The 18,683-nt window shown below is 38.1% G+C and overlaps 1 protein-coding gene across 2 annotated transcripts; it reads left to right on the top strand.

The window, feature by feature from the left end:
- The first annotated feature begins 940 nt into the window (after nucleotides 1–940).
- gpr137c (G protein-coupled receptor 137c) lies at nucleotides 941–18,341 on the top strand. 2 transcript variants are annotated; one of them, XM_047354748.1, is made up of 9 exons: nucleotides 941–1,618; nucleotides 8,417–8,466; nucleotides 8,610–8,717; nucleotides 8,809–8,947; nucleotides 11,440–11,589; nucleotides 13,809–13,934; nucleotides 14,023–14,147; nucleotides 15,609–15,823; nucleotides 15,970–18,341. In XM_047354748.1, exons 1-9 carry the CDS (start codon nucleotides 1,244–1,246, stop codon nucleotides 15,981–15,983), a joined length of 1,302 nt encoding a protein of 433 aa, XP_047210704.1. In that variant the 5' UTR covers nucleotides 941–1,243; the 3' UTR covers nucleotides 15,984–18,341. The 2 variants fall into 2 exon arrangements, with proteins under 2 accessions (XP_047210704.1, XP_047210703.1); XM_047354747.1 differs by having other exon boundaries at nucleotides 15,609–18,341.
- The last annotated feature ends 342 nt before the right edge of the window (nucleotides 18,342–18,683 follow it).

Below are 18,683 nucleotides of genomic sequence, written 5' to 3'. Positions count from 1 at the left end.
ATGCTCGTCCGTGTTGCTAATTTTAGACATTTTTGTAGGTGTGGGTTACTGGTACAAGCAGACTACAAACATAACTAATTGGAAAAAATATTTTTGGAAAACCTAGTCGGCTAATGCGAAAAAAAAGGTACTAAAGGGAAGACGCTTGATGCTCTGTGAAAAATGTACGGAGCTAACAGTGAACGCAGCGTTTCCTTGAATCCTTTCAAAATAAGAGCAGTACACTAAATGTTTATGGCTGAAAACTACCCGGTAAGATCTAATATTTCGTTGTTATACACCATTATATACTGATAAAAACACATAAGCTGTTTGGATGTTTTATTTAGTTTCAGTCCGTTTGTTTAGGATTAGAAAAACTGTAGACTCTTATTTTGAAAATTTGAGACAAATTAAAGAGAATTTTATTTTTAAAATTTGATATATCAGTTTGTAAATTGTTTTGGCACTTCGTTGCCAGAAGAAACGCCCGCTTGCTTTTGTAGACCAATCATATCTCGTGACACCACTCACAATTATTTATGCAACGTAAACGTTCAAACAGACAGTAAATAATAATAATAATAATAATAACAGCTCATTCAGCGTCTATACTTGTACGTCTATTACGTGGTCTTTCACATTCACAGCTGACATCACTGAAAACCAATGTGATGGGTTTGTTGTGGAGGCTGGTTTGCACGATCAGCCAATAGAATTGCAGAGTGGGAAATGGGGGTTTGGTCTCTTTTTGCTCACTCAGGAAATATAGCTTGGAAACTAGCTTGAATCTGTGGCTCAATGCTTAGCTGTTTCTTTTTGCGTTAATGGTCATCTTGAGCCAAGATGGCGATCATTGAGAGTCAGTTTCCGCTTTCGTTCGAAACAAGGGGTTGGTCTAAAACTGCATCACAGCTGATCTGGAGGTCCCCCCCGCTCCCCCCCCCCTCAAGTTGTTTTTTGCAGAGAACAGCTTTGCAGACAATCACAGAGGCACCTCTCTTGTTTTCTTTCGCTCCTTATTCTTGTTTATAACTTAGCGCCTTTTTAAATGTCGAACCCTTTATTCATTCACTAGTTTTTTGCAATCTAAAACACAATTCTTATGTTAATAATGCCACTTCTTTTTAAAAGAAACTGTTTTTATCTCATTTTTGCGGTTGAATACCGTCGCCTTTTTGCCATCCACGGTGAATGTAACCCAGGTCTGACCCACTTTTAGCGTCTTTTTCCCCTCACAAGCATCTCGGTGGTTTGAGCGGAGATGTTTTCGCCAGGAGAGGAGGTCGATCCCGATTTGTTTACCTCACTGAAGGAGTCATTCGGAGATGCGATCTCCCCAACACTGGAGCTCGGGTTGACCACCGTCTACACAGTCCTCTACTCTTTCCTCTTTATTTTCGTCTACCTGCAGCTCTGGCTCATCCTGCTTTACGGCCACAAGCGCTTCAGCTACCAGACCGTGTTTTTGTTCCTGTGCCTGCTGTGGGCAGCGCTGCGGACGACCCTCTTCTCTTTCTACTTTAAAAATGTGGTGCAGGCCAACCAGCTGCAGCCTCTGGCCTACTGGCTGCTCTACTGCTGCCCCGTCTGCCTGCAGTTCTTTACACTCTGCCTGCTCAACCTCTACTTCACACAGGTATGTGTATGACCCGATTTCATAAAAACAGCTGAGCATGCAGCTTACTGGCCTTTGTGCACAGTCAGATTTAAGATTTAATGACCCATTGTCCTGTGGCCAAATTCGATTTTTCAATTTGTAGGAAAAATGACCAGTGCTTTTGTGGCATTTCGTTTTAATTTAAGTTATAAAGGCACATTTCTTTGAGTTTTATTTGGATTTAAACTGGAAAGAGCTTTGCACGAGAACATTAATTAGAGAAGCAGCCAAGAGGCACATGAGAACTCTGGAGGAGCTGTAGAGATCCACAGGTCATGCTGGAGCATCTGGTGACAGTATTAGTGAGGCACTCCACAAATCTGGCCTTTATGTGCCTAAAAGAAAGCAGCAGAAGACCTCCCATTTACCACAATCTATGCAGCGGGCACTGGAAACGTGCAAGAAGGTGCACTAGTCAGATAAGACCAAAATTTTACTTTATGGCCTGTATGTGGCAGAAAACTAGAGCTCCCCATAATGAAACATGCTGCCACCACAATGTTGGTGATTGAAGTTGATGGGTTGGTGGATGGAGATAAATACAGAGCAAGCCTACAAGAATATCTGGTAAGGGCTCCAAAAGACTTGAAGCTAGGGTGGAGATTCACCTTACAACAGGAAAAGCAGCCTTAAATAGTATCAGAACTTGACAACTGATTTGTCAAAAGATTCTCCTCATCTAATCAGACTGAGCGTGGGGTATTTTGCAAAGACAAATGGAGAAAAGTTAATTGTCTAGATGTGCAAAGCAAGTGAGACATGTTCTAGAGGACTTGTAGCTGTAATTGCACCAAAAGGTGGCTAGACTACTTTGTGTTGATCTATCACATAAAATCCCAATAAAATATAAAGAAGTTTGCGGTTGTGACATGAAAAAATGTGGAAAAAGTTCAAGAGGCCAAGTTTATGTGAAATCTGTACATCATCATTCTTGACCAGTTGCTCTTTTCCCACCATTTTGGACCAGTTTAATGGTCACGTTGCCTTTTACTTTACAGCACCTAAGTTATCAGCCTGTATCAGCTTACATGTCAATGAACTCTCCGGATAATTCAGTGTTACAGATTTTAAAGCGGAGCAAAAAGATAATAATGAACCAATGCCCTTTACCACTTTGTTGGATCAGTAATTTATAGAATTTACAGAACACAAGGCCCAACTAGGCAAAAAGGTTGGGAAAATCTTTAAAACTTCATTCATGTGGGAACCATAAAACATTGAAGACTTTGGAGCAAGTCCTCCGTCTTCATTCTTCCATCCTTTCTGTGCAATTGTGCCACTACCACTGGGTGGAAAACAGTCCCACAGCATGATGCTGCCACCACCATGTTTGAAAGCCAGTACAATGCTGTGAACTTCCAAAGCTTCGCCATGACTCCTGCAGTTCCCAGTCGATCTGAGGGCTGCAATTAAAGGTTTTTTTTCCAGTCCTTGGCAAAACCCACAGATGCATGCATAATTGTAACTCTGATGAGTATATGTAAACGTTTGACCTGAATAGTCATTGGAGAAGGCCTCAAGTTGAATGTTGTTCTATTTGTGTATCTCCTGGGGTAAGACAGGATCTACACTGCACATCACTGAAGCTTATGATCTCTCAGTAGACTCCACCCAAGCAAATGTTAAAGTGTATCATGTGAAGTCACTGAATGTGTGTATAATGGGAGAAAAAGGATCTCATTTGTTCAGCTGCAGCCGCCCAACACCTGCGCATTCCGAATGTCAAAGACCAGTTTATCTGAGGAACACCTCCTCATTTTGGAGAAGCATGGTCCACATGTACATATAGGGTGAAGAAGAAGGAAGTTTGTCCCAATGCCTGAGTGGTGATTTGCTAATGCAACTCATAGTGTCATATGACTGCTGAATAAACATTGTCACCCATCTGCTGACCTCTGGCCAAATATTTGCATACACACTAAACCTAGAAGTTGGTATATTTAAAATAGAATTCAAATTTCGACTTTGCATGAAAGCAGCCTGCTTCTTTTAGTCTCGTATAATAATGTTATTCCACCATGCCGGCTCTTTCCTGTCACTATATCAGTAGAAGCATGTTTATCTCAGTCAGGAGAGCATGTGACAGGCCAGCTCAGAGAAGAAACCGTTCCTGATTGTGGTTTTATACGTCTGGCCACATCAGGTCTGAGTAATATATCAGATACACATTTAGTTCCACAGATGAAACTGGAAGCTGATGTTGAACTTTTACACACATGGGAGTTTTTATAACACCAGCTTCTCACACTCACATAAGAAAGCATAATTCTGTGGCCGATTATCTGCCTTTTTTGTAAAGCTTTGACCAGCTGATATCAAATTTAGGTCCATTCTAACTATAACAGAAAGATATTAGAACAACATTCCAAATAGTTTTCTGGTAGTTAGGGTAAAACAGGGTCTTAAGATTTTAAAACCTAGACAAACTGATCCCAGAGTTGACATTTTAAATTGTCTTTAGCATCCTTTTTTTTAACAATTCGTTTTGTTGAAATATTGGGGAATTATAGATAATATCATTGCCATACATCTTTGATTTAGGAGAGAGATTTATTAATCTTGCTCTCAGGTATTTTACTCTTCTCTTTCAAAACCTCTCTTACAGTCTCACATCGGGGTTGCATTAGCTGTAATTTGCTGTATAAGTACTTTTAGCATATCATCCAGGAGGAGACAAGAACAAACTGAATGTGTTTGTCTCGCTTGTTCTGTAAGGAAGTTTTATTGTTAAAAGGGAAGCTGCAAGATTGAGCAGAACATATTTGTGTGGGCATAATTAAATCTGACAGCAAAGAGTAAAAAAGTAATTTGTGTGTGTTTCACTGAAGCTTAGCAGAGCAGAATTCAGACACTAACATGGCCCGTATTAACTCTGCTCTCAGATCTAATGCTACTCCTGTTTGATGTAATGCAGAAAAATAGTTTTGAGAGCAAGCGGAGCAGGACTGTGTCTTTTAAGGAGGAGGGTTCTGAGGCAGAGCTGTACTTTCAAGAGTAATCTTGCTCTTGAATTAAAAAATTACATTTCTGATATTTGAAAGAATAATTCATTTATGCAGAGAAGCTCAAAAGAATAAAACTATGCAACTTTAGTATAATGTATTTGGCATTTTTGTAATCTGCTGAAAGTCCTGCTCTCTCTGCCTTTCTTGCAGCCTCAATGACATCTTGACATGTTGTAGGGAATACAGTTTCCTTTTATGAAGCTTTTTACCCCTTTTGGACTTCCCTGGCCTTATTGGAGGCACAGTACTGACACCGAAAAAACCTAACTTTGAGTCTTTTTCACCCAGCAACAACTACCAATCGGAAGTGTTGATGTTTAAATATGGTGCATTCACTGATTGTGAAACGATAGAGTTTTTACATTTCCCCGTCCGTTGTCATTATAACCGCCCGTGAACTGTTGTGCCTTACCTATTCATATGTGGTCTTCCACTAAGCATTTAAAGCCAGGAAACAGAGTTTATTCAGATTTCTAGCTAAAAACCTTCCCTATGAAATGCAAAACTACAACAATATGCTGCTCTAACATGCAGATGTGTTCTGTGTCAAATCAGTCCATATTGAGCAGTATCCTTAGCTTCTGAACTTTTTCTTTCTAAAAGAAGAGGAAACCATAATTTTGCATCCTAGGACAAATTGATCCAATGTGAGTTTAGCAAATTTCTTCTGTATTTTTGTCACGGCAACATTTTTAAGAACTAATAGTAATATTATTTGTTGCTATTTATTCCTGTAATTAAAATATTGAAAATCTATTTGACTAGCATGGCTTTTTACTGTATAAGAAAATGTGGATACATGTTTTTTTTTTTTTTTTTAAGTGGATTCAATGCATCAACACACTTTCTTTAAATGGGTGGAAAATTAACGGCCTTCCACAATATTTAAAAGGAAGACAATGATGATCCTTTTAAATCTCTGCATTGGAACAGGAACATATCTAAAGCATGCAAGACACTCCAAAGGACCTAGCCAAGGTCAAAGCTTCCCAGTCCTGGACATTAGGGATCACTGCCCTCCATGTTTTACATGATTTGCTGCACCTTCATAGCTGATTTAAATGAATGGGTCGGCTCCTCTGGTCTTTAGTTTATTTATTCACATCTCAACTGTAGTTCTCTTTGCGCTTTGAATCCTTTTGATCTCAACATTTGACGCATATGTGGGGCTATAATTTCACCTAAAATGAATCTAGACACAGGCTGATATGAGATTCTTGTGGTATTAGAACTTTGAGTAAAAATAACACAGTTTCACAGTACTACCGTATTTCCACAAAAATCTAAAATAAAATTATACAGCATAATCTGTGTAAAATATTACACTATGCAGATCTTTGTAGAGTTACACGATTTAAGCCATGCTTATATTAGCTGATTAATTAGTCAGGCTAGCTTACCTGAGCAGAGTGGCTTAAAAGAAATGCCACTCATAGCTTGCATAGCTTTTGTTAGCAGTTGCAGTTAACAGAGTTACTTTAATAAGAGTGGTAGGTGGCGCTCTTTGTAGTTTTTGCCTCCAAAAATATTCTCACTTCATTCTAACAGTTTTGTCTTTCTTGTAAGCGGGAGAAAAGACTAGAAGCCGCCTTTCAGTCAGCTTACTGGCAGGGTGCACAAACGTTTTTGAGAGGGGCGTAGGCTCCATATAGCTGTAGAAAACGTCACTGTAGGACTTTCTTTGGTATTTCATAAAAATAATTTAAAACCATCCGGGAGGGGCTCGGAGTAGAGCCGCTGCTCCTCCACATCGAGAGGAGCCAGTTGAGGTGGCTCGGGCATCTATACCGGATGCCTCCTGGACGCCTTCCTCGGGAGGTGTTCCAGGCACGTCCCACCGGGAGGAGGCCCAGGGGACGACCCAGGACACGCTGGAGGGACTATGTCTCTCGGCTGGCCTGGGAACGCCTTGGGCTCCCCCCTGAGGAGCTGGAGGAGGTGTCTGGGGAGAGGGACGTCTGGGCATCTCTGCTGAGTCTGCTGCCCCCGCGACCCGGTCCCGGATAAGCGGAAGACGACGAGTTGAGTACGGATTTAAAACAGCAAGAAGACTTTTTGAAACCTTGAGATTACTAACCAGCCCACGACTAAAATAATCAATATTTCCAATATTTTTTGTTAATTTTGTTCCTCTTTGCCCAATGATTGAATTCAGAAACTAACCTCACATCATAATATACTTTTAAGTAACCTGCAATGAACTCATTGACACTAAGTGGTGAAGCATTGCAGCTATATATTGTGTTGAGAAGACACAAAGGCCTGAAAACCTCTACAGTTTTACCTTGGAGAGCAAATTTATTTAACCCATGTCAGAAGCGCTGGCAGTTCAAGAAATGACCCGTACAGTTTACCCTTAAAGTCATTGAGGCCAGGGTGGGGGGTGAAAGCTGACGAACAGCCTGCCACAGTTGTCTAATACACATGCATGTGTGGAAATAGTGCTGTTCTGATGAGTCAGGTCTAAGCCCTGACCCGTGAGCTACTTCTCTGTGTTTTAATCCGCCTCTTACTAAAGGAACAGACGTTCAAGTTCCAACTTGGTTGCTTTTACTGAGACAGGACATAAACATTCCTAGTGCGCTAAAAGGATACATAGTCTGAAGTGCATTCATACATGTAATGCACCAAAAGTATACAACCCTGCTGAATTGCTTTGTTGACTGCTTGCTTCATCTCCTGGTTATAAATTACCCCGTTGTGGCCTACTTTAGAATTTGTTCTGGCACATTGGACCAATGAACATTTTTAAAGTGTTTTAGGTCACTACTGATAACATGTCCTGTTAATATTTTTTTTCAAGGTCTATAATTAAAGGACTTAATATTACATATCTTTTAATGCTGATGACTGTCTACTTTCCCTAAAACTTGACCAGGAAACTGTTTTACATGAAATCATTGTTCGGATGAGATTTTCTTAAAATGACAGCATCACACTTTTGCTGCAGATTAGTCTGTAATACATTTGTGATGCAAATTTGCCATTCCTCAACATCCCAAAGGTGTGCTATTAGATTGGGATCTGGTGATTATGGAGGTTTTTGGAGTAAAGTAAACTCGGTGTCATGTTCAAGACACCAGCTGGAGTGATGAATGATTTAGGCTTTATTATATGGTGCAATATCCTGCTGGAAGTAGATGTCAGAACATAGCTTCTCTATGGTCATAAAACACTGGACGTGGTCAGCAAAAATACTCAGTAGCAGTGATGTGGTCATCATAAACATCAAGACAAGAATTTGAAAAACTGTGTGAAGTGAAGAAGCTCAGGTGAATTAGCTCCTTTAGGTCTGAGGCCATGGTTCTCACCTGGAAAAAGGTTCAGAGTTTGTTTCTGTCTCAAACAAAGAAGTATATTTGTGTCTTGTTCATTAGTACTAACAGGATAGAGCAGAAGTGCAATAGAAGGATCTCCAGTAAGGCTATTGCTGAAATGTCTACCGTGTTGGAGCAGAAGCTAAACTGAAAAATTAACCTCTTGATTTACGGTTTGAATCCCTATTTATGATCATAAGATTAAGATTATATTGGGCACTGCTGAATTTTGAAAGCATAATTCCCTCTTTGACTATGTGCTTGGGTTTGCCTACTCCAGTGACCTCCAAGAATCTCCTCAAGCTTTGTTAGTTAACACTCTGGTTCTAAAACAGGCCCTCTCTGGCTTTCTGGGTACCTCTGCCACCTCATAGGTGGGATTTGTGCAGTCTGTGTAAAACAGTTAAATACTGCATTTTTAAATAAAAAAATCTTTCATGTTTTTCTTTCTCCAGGTGATGTTTAAAGCTAAAGCCAAGTATTCACCTGAGCTCACCAAATACAAGTAAGTCCTTGATTGCTTAGGAATAAAATCCAGAACTTTCTTAGGTAATTTTGATAACTGATAACAATCGTGTTCTTTTATGGACATACTGCAGTTATTACTTGTGGATAAAGTCATTTTCTACCCAACTCTTCTCTCCGTAGGGTTCCTCTGCGTTTGTTTTTTCTGTGTCTCAGTATATTTTTCCTAGTGGTGAATTTAACTTGCGCGTTGTTAGTTCAAGGAGCTCTGATTCACTCTGAACCACCAAGGTAAGCAAAAGTTTGATTATTTCATATTTAGGACAGAATTTCTCCTGAGTAACTGTTTTTCTCTTACAAACTCTACTCTTTGTCTGTACAGTGATGGGGGGATCAGGCATGCAGTCTTAGCTAGGGTCCTGATCAACGACAGTCTTTTTGTCCTGTGTGCCATATCTCTTGCTGTGTGTATCTTCAAGATTGCTAAGATGTCTTCTGCCAACGTTTACCTCGAGTCTAAGGTAGAAAGAAAGTCAGGGTTTACTAATTTTCCCTTTTTGTCTTTTTAGAAGACCTCTTGTAGAGCTGTATTTTTAGAGATAAGCTAAAGATCTTATTGAACATCGTGTTCTGTTGGACCACATATTACATTGCTCTGATAAGTTTGTGTAATTTGGCAATATTAGACAGACACAGGAATTTCAAAAGGATTATGGCCTTGACTCTGGGGCCAATCCATTTTTATTTAAAAGTCAGAATTTTCAAGTTCCAAGTCAGAGAAATTTGCCGGAATATGCCCAGAAGTCAGAACTCCGATTTGGAAAGTCAGAGTTTTTTTTTTTTTTTTTTTGCCAACTCTTACCTCAGAATCTAATATGGCTGCCATGTGTTCATTCAGAGTCATAGTTCCAAGCTGGAAAATTAACTAGAAGGCTTTCAGGATTTTGATTTGGAATGGCAAAAGTTTGATCATTACAGTAATAAAATAAACAGTATCACATATAGTAATTCACATCGTCTCTCTGAGAACATGCTGCTACATTATTTGAATGTTCATAGTACAAAATGCTAAGAGATACAACTTTGTTAGCCTGGTCATTGAGAACGGAAATGAGCAAATCCCAAGGGTTTTCCAACTTGAATCTAGAAAACATGGACTTCATTTTAAGGTCTGAGTTCCGACTTCAAAGACAAATGAAAAGTGCCAAATTGTGTACCAAATTTTACATCACATATTTATGGGGTAAGAACGCTGTCAAAAACAATGTGTATGTAAAGATGGAAATGTGTGCATATTAGTCAATAGTTGTGCATAAGTAAAATCCAAAAGAGGTATTGTATATTTTCTCTATAAGAATACAAAATAAAATGTTATAGCTTCAAGAAATTACAAAGACAAAGTTCAAGTTTACAGTTGTGGTTTATTCTTTATGAATACAATATGCTATAACAGTTTGTGAATACGATTTCTTTTCTTTGAGAATACGAATTTACATCAGCGACTTGGTGTCACGTGATCTCAGGCTGGTTAGTGGAGCATAATTAGTCGATTCGCACGCGTTGCGCATGCGCTGTCACACTCCTCACCGCCAGTAGACGTAATGCCGGAATGGGAGGTAATTCAGTCTAAAAGGAATATTAGGAGCAGAGGGGAGATAGGGAGGAAATCGAGAGTATTATAAATAAAGCATTGTTCTTATTTTTATGAAATACAAAACTAAAACATACAATATAGTGGGTGGAGTTATACAATGATGTACACTAGGTGGCAGTATGCACCTCTGAATTTGTTGCGAACCGCCAGCAGAAGAACAGAAGAAGAAGAAGCAGCGCTGCTAGTGCTGCTAGCTGACGGACCAAGAGCATATATTAACATTTAAGACATATATAAACTTTTTAACATTACTTGGCTTTGTACCGTAGTTTCTTGGTCCGTCATCTTAGCGCTAGCGCTGCTGCTTCTTCTTCTGTTCTTCTGCTGGCGGTTCGCAACAAATTCAGAGGTGCATACTGCCACCTAGTGTACATCATTGTATAACTCCACCCACTATATTGTATGTTTTAGTTTTGTATTTCATAAAAATAAGAACAATGCTTTATTTATAATACTCTCGATTTCCTCCCTATCTCCCCTCTGCTCCTAATATTCCTTTTAGACTGAATTACCTCCCATTCCGGCATTACGTCTACTGGCGGTGAGGAGTGTGACAGCGCATGCGCAACGCGTGCGAATCGACTATGCTCCACTAACCAGCCTGAGATCACGTGACACCAAGTCGCTGATGTAAATTCGTATTCTCAAAGAAAAGAAATCGTATTCACAAACTGTTATAGAATATTGTATTCATAAAGAATAAACCACAACTGTAAACTTGAACTTTGTCTTTGTAATTTCTTGAAGCTGGAACATTTTTTTTGGTATTCTTACAGAGAAAATATACAATACCTCTTTTGGATTTTACTTATGCACAACTATTGACTAATATGCACACATTTCCATCTTTACATACACATTGTTTTTGACAGCGTTCTTACCCCATACATTTTTATCTTTTTTGAGTCTTCTTTTTTAACTGTTTTGCAGCCAGCCTCAATGGGACCGTTTGATTTAACACTGCTTTAGTGGTATTTCTGTCTACAGTCCATGTCCAAATTCTGTTTGTGAAAAATAATCGAACAGTTTAATATCAGATATAAAGAAAACATCATATAAGCAAAACTAACAGACTGATTAAGCTAATTCAGGCTGAATCAATTTATTATTGCTGCTAGATAGAGCATCATGACGTTTATAATAGAAATATATTGGGGAGAGAATATAATACATTGTCAAAAACAATGTACACTACACCAAACAAAACTAAAATAGCTTGTTTAAGTAACTCACAAAACATGGTAATATGCTTAAATTCATTATTCTGCCCTATAATCAATCATCTTTGTAATGCTAGCTGACCTATATTTAGTGGTATAGTGCTTGAGTTTGTTATGACACAATGAATCGTTCCTCCAGGGAACATCGGTGTGCCAAGCGACCGCCGTAGGAGCCATTGTGATTCTCCTCTACACTTCCAGAGCCTGTTACAACCTGGTGGTGGTGGCCCTGTCGCCACAGGACAGGCCCAGCCCCTTTAGTTATGGCTGGTACAGCGTCTCTGATCAGGTGCAGCTGCATGAATGTTTAGTTTTTACACTGCCTGTCAAAACTATTCATGCTTCTTGAACTTTTCCACATTGGGTAACATGACAACCACAAACTAGAATGTGCTTCCTTGGGATTTTATGTGGCAAGCCAACACAAAATACTCCATAATTGTGAAATGGAAAGAAAATGAAACATGGTTTTGAAAAATCTTCTCAAATATGAATTTGAAAAGTGTGACATGCATTTGTAGTCCGACCAATTTGTGTCCTGTTCAGGACAATTATTTGGCATAAATTGACCCAACTGAATCATAGATGTCTGCAGCTCCTCCAGAGTGACCATGATCCTGGCACATGTGGACTGTATTTACTAATTAGGTAACTTTTAAAGGCAGTTGGTTGCACAGGATTTTATTTATGGATATCCATGCAGGGGGCTGAATACTAATGCACACCACACAGATTTTTTTTTTTTTTTTTTGCAATAAGTTTTGGAAACCGTGTATCGTTTTCGTTCCTCCTCACAATGACGCACTATCATGGGTGGATCTGTAACAAAAAATCCCAGAAAAATGCATTGATGTTTGTGACAAATATAAAACAGCGAATATTTTATATAGCTGGGGTGTTTGAGTGAGGATAACACCCCTCTTTGGAGAATTAGTGGAGCAGTGCTTAACAGGGTAAAGGGCTTTGTCTAGCTAAAAATAACCATATCTGTGTATCATGACCTACATCAGAGAGGGAGCAAATCTTGAGACAGACAGCACATTTTGAAGAATATTCTTGTGTCTGTTTATGGTTATTCGTTGGACAGTATAGACCCAAACAATCATTCAGTAATCTGACTTTAATTATGATAACTTTAATCTCTTTATGTAAATCAGCTGTCATCATGTGACCTGATTTTAGTTGTTTTTATGTACACTGTTGAAAGTTTGTATGTGCCTAATGCATGTTCTGAGTTCTGTGTTTGGTTAAGCTCTACTGTTAGGAAAATCCTATACCTGTGTCGCTAATCATGCCTGTGTTTTAAATTTGGAGTCAGTATATAAAAATCAGACTATTTTCAAAAATAATCTACATCTTGATCCAAAAAAACAGCCAAGGTGAAGCAATTTAATGGCCAGGAGGGGGAAACACCTGTAATTGCACAAAAAAGTTAGCTTTTTAAGAACTTTTGTAAATAAGAACTGTCTGGATTGGTTGTCTTAATTGTTTTAGTTATGGAAATCTTTTCCTAAAAAGATCATGTCTGTTTTTTAATAGTCAGTGACCCAAAGATGGGATGCAGAAATTAGGGGTTTTAGCATTAGCTTCACTTTTTGGAATCAAGGAATTCTAGTCTATTCAAACATTGTGTGATGGACCAACACAAAGTAGAAGTAATTGGTCAGTGGAAGGGAGAAGATACACGGTGTTCAAAAAATCTTGCAAATAAAACATGTTATGTGTGGTGGAAAAGAAACATGGCAAATGACCCTATACCCACACTATCTATACAGTTAAGTATGGCGATGCCAGCATCATGCTTGGGAAGCCTTTTTGTAATATAAAATTTGAGAAGACATTTGAAAAGTGTGCTCACCATTTATATTCAGCCCTCATGAATTACTATTTTGTAAGTCTTTTGGGGTGTATCTCTACCTACTTTGCCCAAATAGGGATGTAAATAGGGATTTCCCATTCTTCTTTGTAAAATGGCCCATATTGAATTGGTCTGTATAGAGTGCATTTGTGAACACCAGTTTTTGAATCTTGCCACAGATTCGCAATTGGATTTAGATCTGGACGCTTGATTCTGCCACTACCATGTGTCACCATGTAGATGGTGTGTGCAGAGAGTAGCACTTTGCATGCATGAAGATCAAAAAATATCTGACCCTCCCACACACAGGTGACTTCTGAATGCCTTTGGTTGGTCTGGATTTTATTTAGGGATATCAGAATAAGGCGGGCTGAGTACAAATGCATGCCACACTCTCCAGATTACTATTTGAAAACATTGTTTAGTGTTTGTATCCTTTTCATTCGACTTCCCAATTATAAACTACTTTGTATTGGTCTCAATCCCAAGAAAGATACATTGAATTTTGTGAATGTAACGTGATAAAATGTGAAAGATTAATAGTTTTACAAGGCACTATAAATCTACTCTCAGAAAAATGGTGGATTTTTTTCTATCTGTTTGCATTATGCTATCAAACTACATAATTCATGCGTGTTTCTGTTTTAAAGGCTGACATACAGAAGATCAGCGGTGAGGCCTACATTGTTTTTGGGATAATTTTGTTCTTCTGGGAGTTGTTGCCCACTAGCTTAGTGGTGGTTTTCTTTAGAGTCCAAAGACCCCACCAAAACCTGGTAAACTGATTAACTAGAAGTAAAGTCATAACTTTCTTGACAGCTTGAACCATTATCACAGGTAATTCCTCTGCTGTGTGTCTCTCAGGCCCCAGGCGGCATGATCAACAGCCACAGTTTCAGCTCTAGAGCTTATTTCTTTGACAACCCCCGACGGTACGATAGTGACGACGACTTGTCCAGGAGCATCAATAGTAGATCTGATCGGGCCAGGTGAGCAACAATGTCTAGGTTATTAACAGAACAAAAACAACCAAAACAGATAAAAACATGTTGAAAAAAGATTAACACGCACCAAAACAAAGTTTTCTGTAGTATGTCAATTTATATACAGACATGAACAACATTGTTATGGATAAAACCACTTGTTTTGTTACCTTTTATCTACAAAGAAATACTGAAGAATACAAAATGAGGTTATGAATAAAAAACTAAGTAAAAAGATGCTAAAAATTTTAATTATTCAATTTATTCTAAATAAATTAAAAAAAATAAAAATGCCAAATTTAAAGACAGACTTTTTTGATTTTGTTTTTCCATTTTTAATATATTGTTTTTTGTGTCTCTAGTGGCTTTTATTTATTTATTTATTTTTTCTAAAGTAGGCAGACCGGAAGTGTGGTGGAAAGTGAGTGAGACATGCAGTGTAGGTCTCCGGGATCAAGAATCAAACCCACGACAAAGCTGTGTCAAGGGCTGAGGCCTTGGTATACGGGTCCCATATTTACTTTTAAATATTGGAATATTCTCAGCCAACCTACCTACTTCTTTTTGAGTTTTTTCAAAAATCCAGACAAAATTTTAATCATGATGTGTGTATTTTTCTTTGACAGAGAATGATGAGTCCCAAAAAGATCATAACACTGCCATTAATATTAAAAACTCCCTAGATCTTAACCCCTTTGATTACCTGTGGTCATTTCTCAAAAAGCAGGTGGACAAAAAGATGCCAACAGATAGTGAATAACTATCAAGTTGACAAACTGCCTGCCATTTGTGTCACGGTAAAAACATTTGGCCAAGACTGTTCTGAACTACAGAAAATAAGCTGTTTTTTTGTTTTGAAGTGGGGAAAAACTGTTCCTTAAATTATTAAATGATTTCTGTTTCATATTTTTAAGAACTGACCCTAAACCGTCCCCTTTCCTGTAGCTTATTTTCTTCATATCCAACTGGATCTTCAGTTAGACTGAAGCACTCATCATACTCTACAGCATTCCTCAACTGTGGTGTCCCCCAAGGCTCTATTCTCTGTCTACTTCTGTTCTCCCTATACATGTTTCCATTTTGGCTTAATTTTAAATAAACATCAGAATATCGGGACATCTCTGCATTGGTGCACTGTTTAATATAGAATTCAGTTTAAGATTTGATTGTATGTTTTTAAATCACTAAGAAGATTAGTACGTTCAGACATATCAGATCTCCTAATCGTATGTACTCCCAAATGATCACTGAGGACTTTGTAAAAGCCTGCCCTCTCACAATAGGACATTGGCAATACTAGATATTTTAAAAACCTATTAAAGAACTCATTTGTATTCCTCTGCGTTCTAACCAAGTTGTGCCATTTTTAGCCTACACTATGTTTAATTTAACCAGCTTGTTTTTTTAACATGTTTATTAATAAATTCACCCTTGACTTTTAATAAATCTAGCCACTCTTATTTTCAGTCTCCTATCCAGCACGCCTCAGATGGCAACGTCCAGCTGGTATGGGTCCATCCAACGCAATGGGAGTCTAGCGTCGGGGGTGGCCGCCGCACAGCAGGGACCACCTTCCACAGCCCCGCTCCTATTTGCCCAAGGAAACATTCCGAGTCATCACCATCACCATCACAACTACTACTCGACCCCTCAAAACAACAACTACCAGCATCATCAACACAGTAACTATTATTCCACGCCGCAAAATTATTACTGCGGATCGCAGACGTATTTCTGCAACCCACAAACTTAAATAGGAACCATTGTAGACTTTGGATGCGACGGATAACAAACTATTTAATCTTTTTGTCCCATTTTGCTTATCCAGCTGCATCAAACTAGTACTTTTTAGTAAAAGTACTACCCACACAACTGCTTCAACAACTGTGTGAAAATGTGGCAAAATAATAACCAAGAAAGTCGGAGCAACAAGACTACCGGCGTTTTTGAGGACATCAGCACAGATGAGTAGCATTTAACAACCACAAATGGATGGAAAGTATGAAAACTGAAAACATTTCTTTGAAATACTTCGGTGTGGCTAAAATAAAGACTGGAATTATCAGTGACCAGAAAATCATTCCACTTTTAAATTTCAGTGGTCTGCAGCAGCTTGTTTATTAGGCTAATTTGCTAATCCTAAAGCTGTCTGTCAACAATTCAGGCCACAGCAACACTTGTCTTGTTTGAGCTCTTAGACTCTCCATATAGGAGCAAAATGTAAAATCAAATCAAATCAAAAAATCTATAACACTGTATCGTTGAAGCCAATCTATTACTTTTATTAAACTGGGTCTGAGTTGCTAAACAAAGAGAAAATTAAAAAAATGCTGTTAGGAATTAGCTAGTACTGATTTGCTGATAGATGCTAAAGCAGAAAGAGTTGGCCACAAGAAAAAGAAATGTAATGAAAACCAAAAAATTGGTGTCACTGAACTCAGTCTATTACTTTTATCCCACTGGGATTATTTTATGGTGCAACACAAGCGCTAAATTGCCTATTGTAAAAGGAAAAAAAAAAGTTTAAAACTTAAAATGAAAACAAATAAAATATGTAGAATTTTGTTGTTGTATTCAATTTATTGTTGTTTTCAACTTGACCAGAATTACCTTCCAACATAAGAGAGAGAAAAATGGGAAGAAATGTCATAAGGAATTAGCCATTGCTAGCTTGACAATGGCTGCTGAAGCCACAAATATTAACACTGCTAGCAGTTAGCAAAATGAAAAAATCTTAGATTTCAAATGAGAACTATTGGTAATACTGTGCTATTGAAGCCAATTTATAAATTTTATCAAACTGGAACTGAATTTTGTTGCAACACAAATTGAAAAGTGTAAAAAAATAAAAATACTGTTGGGAAGTGCATCAGAGTCGGCTAATTGTTCCATGTGACATATATAAGCTTACAGCTCTCATACCTGTTATCAGTGTGTACTTCTTATAGCCCATACACATCTGTAAGATTTATATCTATCTAGCTAGCTGTCAGGTGTGATTTGGTGTTTGCTCTGATAGCCTGGTTTCCTCTGTTGACTGACTAAAACTAATTTTCAGTTTTCTTAATCGATAACAACCAGGATTCAGCATCCAGCCACAAACTATAAGATTGGAGGGATCTTTAAAGCTTATTTGTGACCAAAATAACCTTTTAATATGATCAGATTTTTTGTGAGCTGTGAGGCAGAAATTTGCACTTAGTGGAAGATGACCTTCAGAGAAAAAGGCTTTTGAGCCTGGAATGTAGGTTTTTCTTCTCATATCTTTATATTTTCTTCTGTACTTGTATGTACTCTGTCTTATTTAACCTACGAGGAAAGAAATGTCAATGTGCCATCACATTTTGTCATATCAAATAGTTGCATTCCTCAAAGAAAATATTTTTGCACAAGAAGTAGTCAAAGGATGTATGCTTTTAATTGTCTGTTGCCATGCCAATCAGTTTTATAAGCGTGTTGTAATATTTTTATTGTAGGTGGTGTGTGTGTGTTTTCAATATTTGTCTTCAAGATTTAGTCAGCTTTTATACATCATTTTTATTTTCATCAGATTTTTTTCTAACAGATTTTGTAGTTTCCTGTGTTTCCCGCATCCTTCTTTTGTTTTTGTTTTCACATCACATGTTTTATTAATCTTATGACAGCCTGTACTTTTTTGTGGTGTTGTTTACAACCCACTTCTTGAACCAAAATCACTGCATCTGTGGTTAATTACTGAGAAATACTCACTGATGTCATGCAAACCTAAAGCCTGGACTGAGAACGTGTCTGTTTCTTATGCTGCTGTTTGTGCTTTGAGATTCCATTGCTTTTGTCAGCGAGTTATATCGGACTCTTTAAAATCCAGTAAAGGAGCTGAAGTTCTCGTTGTTGGGTCCAGCTTTTCAACCGCAGTGCAAAATGCATGTTTCTGCATCTGTTTGCAAAATCTCTCACCATGTCTCTATCAAATCTGGTATTATTTGTGTGAAAGTGTTTTTTAATCTGTCTGCTATACAGAAAATGCATTGATAATTTCCCTATCAATTGTTTTATGGTGTTGATGGTTATATCCGTGGCCATACTGAATGTAACCTGTGCAACAGATCACTAATGATGTATGCAAGAAAAGCACTACCAGGTTTTAAACCATGTTTTAATAAAGGCCTACTGCACTGTTTAGACAAGGGTAGTATATATAAAATGTCTAACATAACTGCATATTGCACAATGTCCTTATTGTTTCTCCTACTGAGAGTTTGACCAGTTCTGACCTCTACCACCAGTATACACAGTGTCATGAGGCAGATTTTATAGGCTAATAGGATTAAGAGGATAATTGCAACTAAAACTGGCCACAGGTCTGCAAGAGCATGACTGGGCAGGGCTACTGTCCTATGTCTATGACAGGAAGGTTGTGCTCATCATACTCAAAAGCACTTTTGATATTGTTTAGCTAGAATTAATGTGAAGTTGCTCCTCCCAAGTGTTGCAGCAAAATCTTCAAAACAAGAGCTAAAAGGAGATGATGCAGGGTAAGTGGATCATGTTTGTAAGTAAAAA

Source organism: Girardinichthys multiradiatus, chromosome 24 (genome assembly GCF_021462225.1).
Source record: "Girardinichthys multiradiatus isolate DD_20200921_A chromosome 24, DD_fGirMul_XY1, whole genome shotgun sequence".
NCBI lineage: Eukaryota > Metazoa > Chordata > Actinopteri > Cyprinodontiformes > Goodeidae > Girardinichthys > Girardinichthys multiradiatus.
This window is presented reverse-complemented; position numbering and strand designations above follow the sequence as displayed.

What these genes read in the sequence shown, in the direction of transcription:
- gpr137c (XM_047354747.1), top strand. Translation starts at nt 1,244, where the DNA reads ATGTTTTCGCCAGGAGAGGAGGTCGATCCCGATTTGTTTACCTCACTG. An exon ending in TCAACCTCTACTTCACACAG is followed by an intron (nt 1,619 to 8,416) that starts GTATGTGTATGA and finishes TTCTTTCTCCAG; the next exon opens with GTGATGTTTAAAGCTAAAGC. An exon ending in ACGTTTACCTCGAGTCTAAG is followed by an intron (nt 8,948 to 11,439) that starts GTAGAAAGAAAG and finishes TCGTTCCTCCAG; the next exon opens with GGAACATCGGTGTGCCAAGC.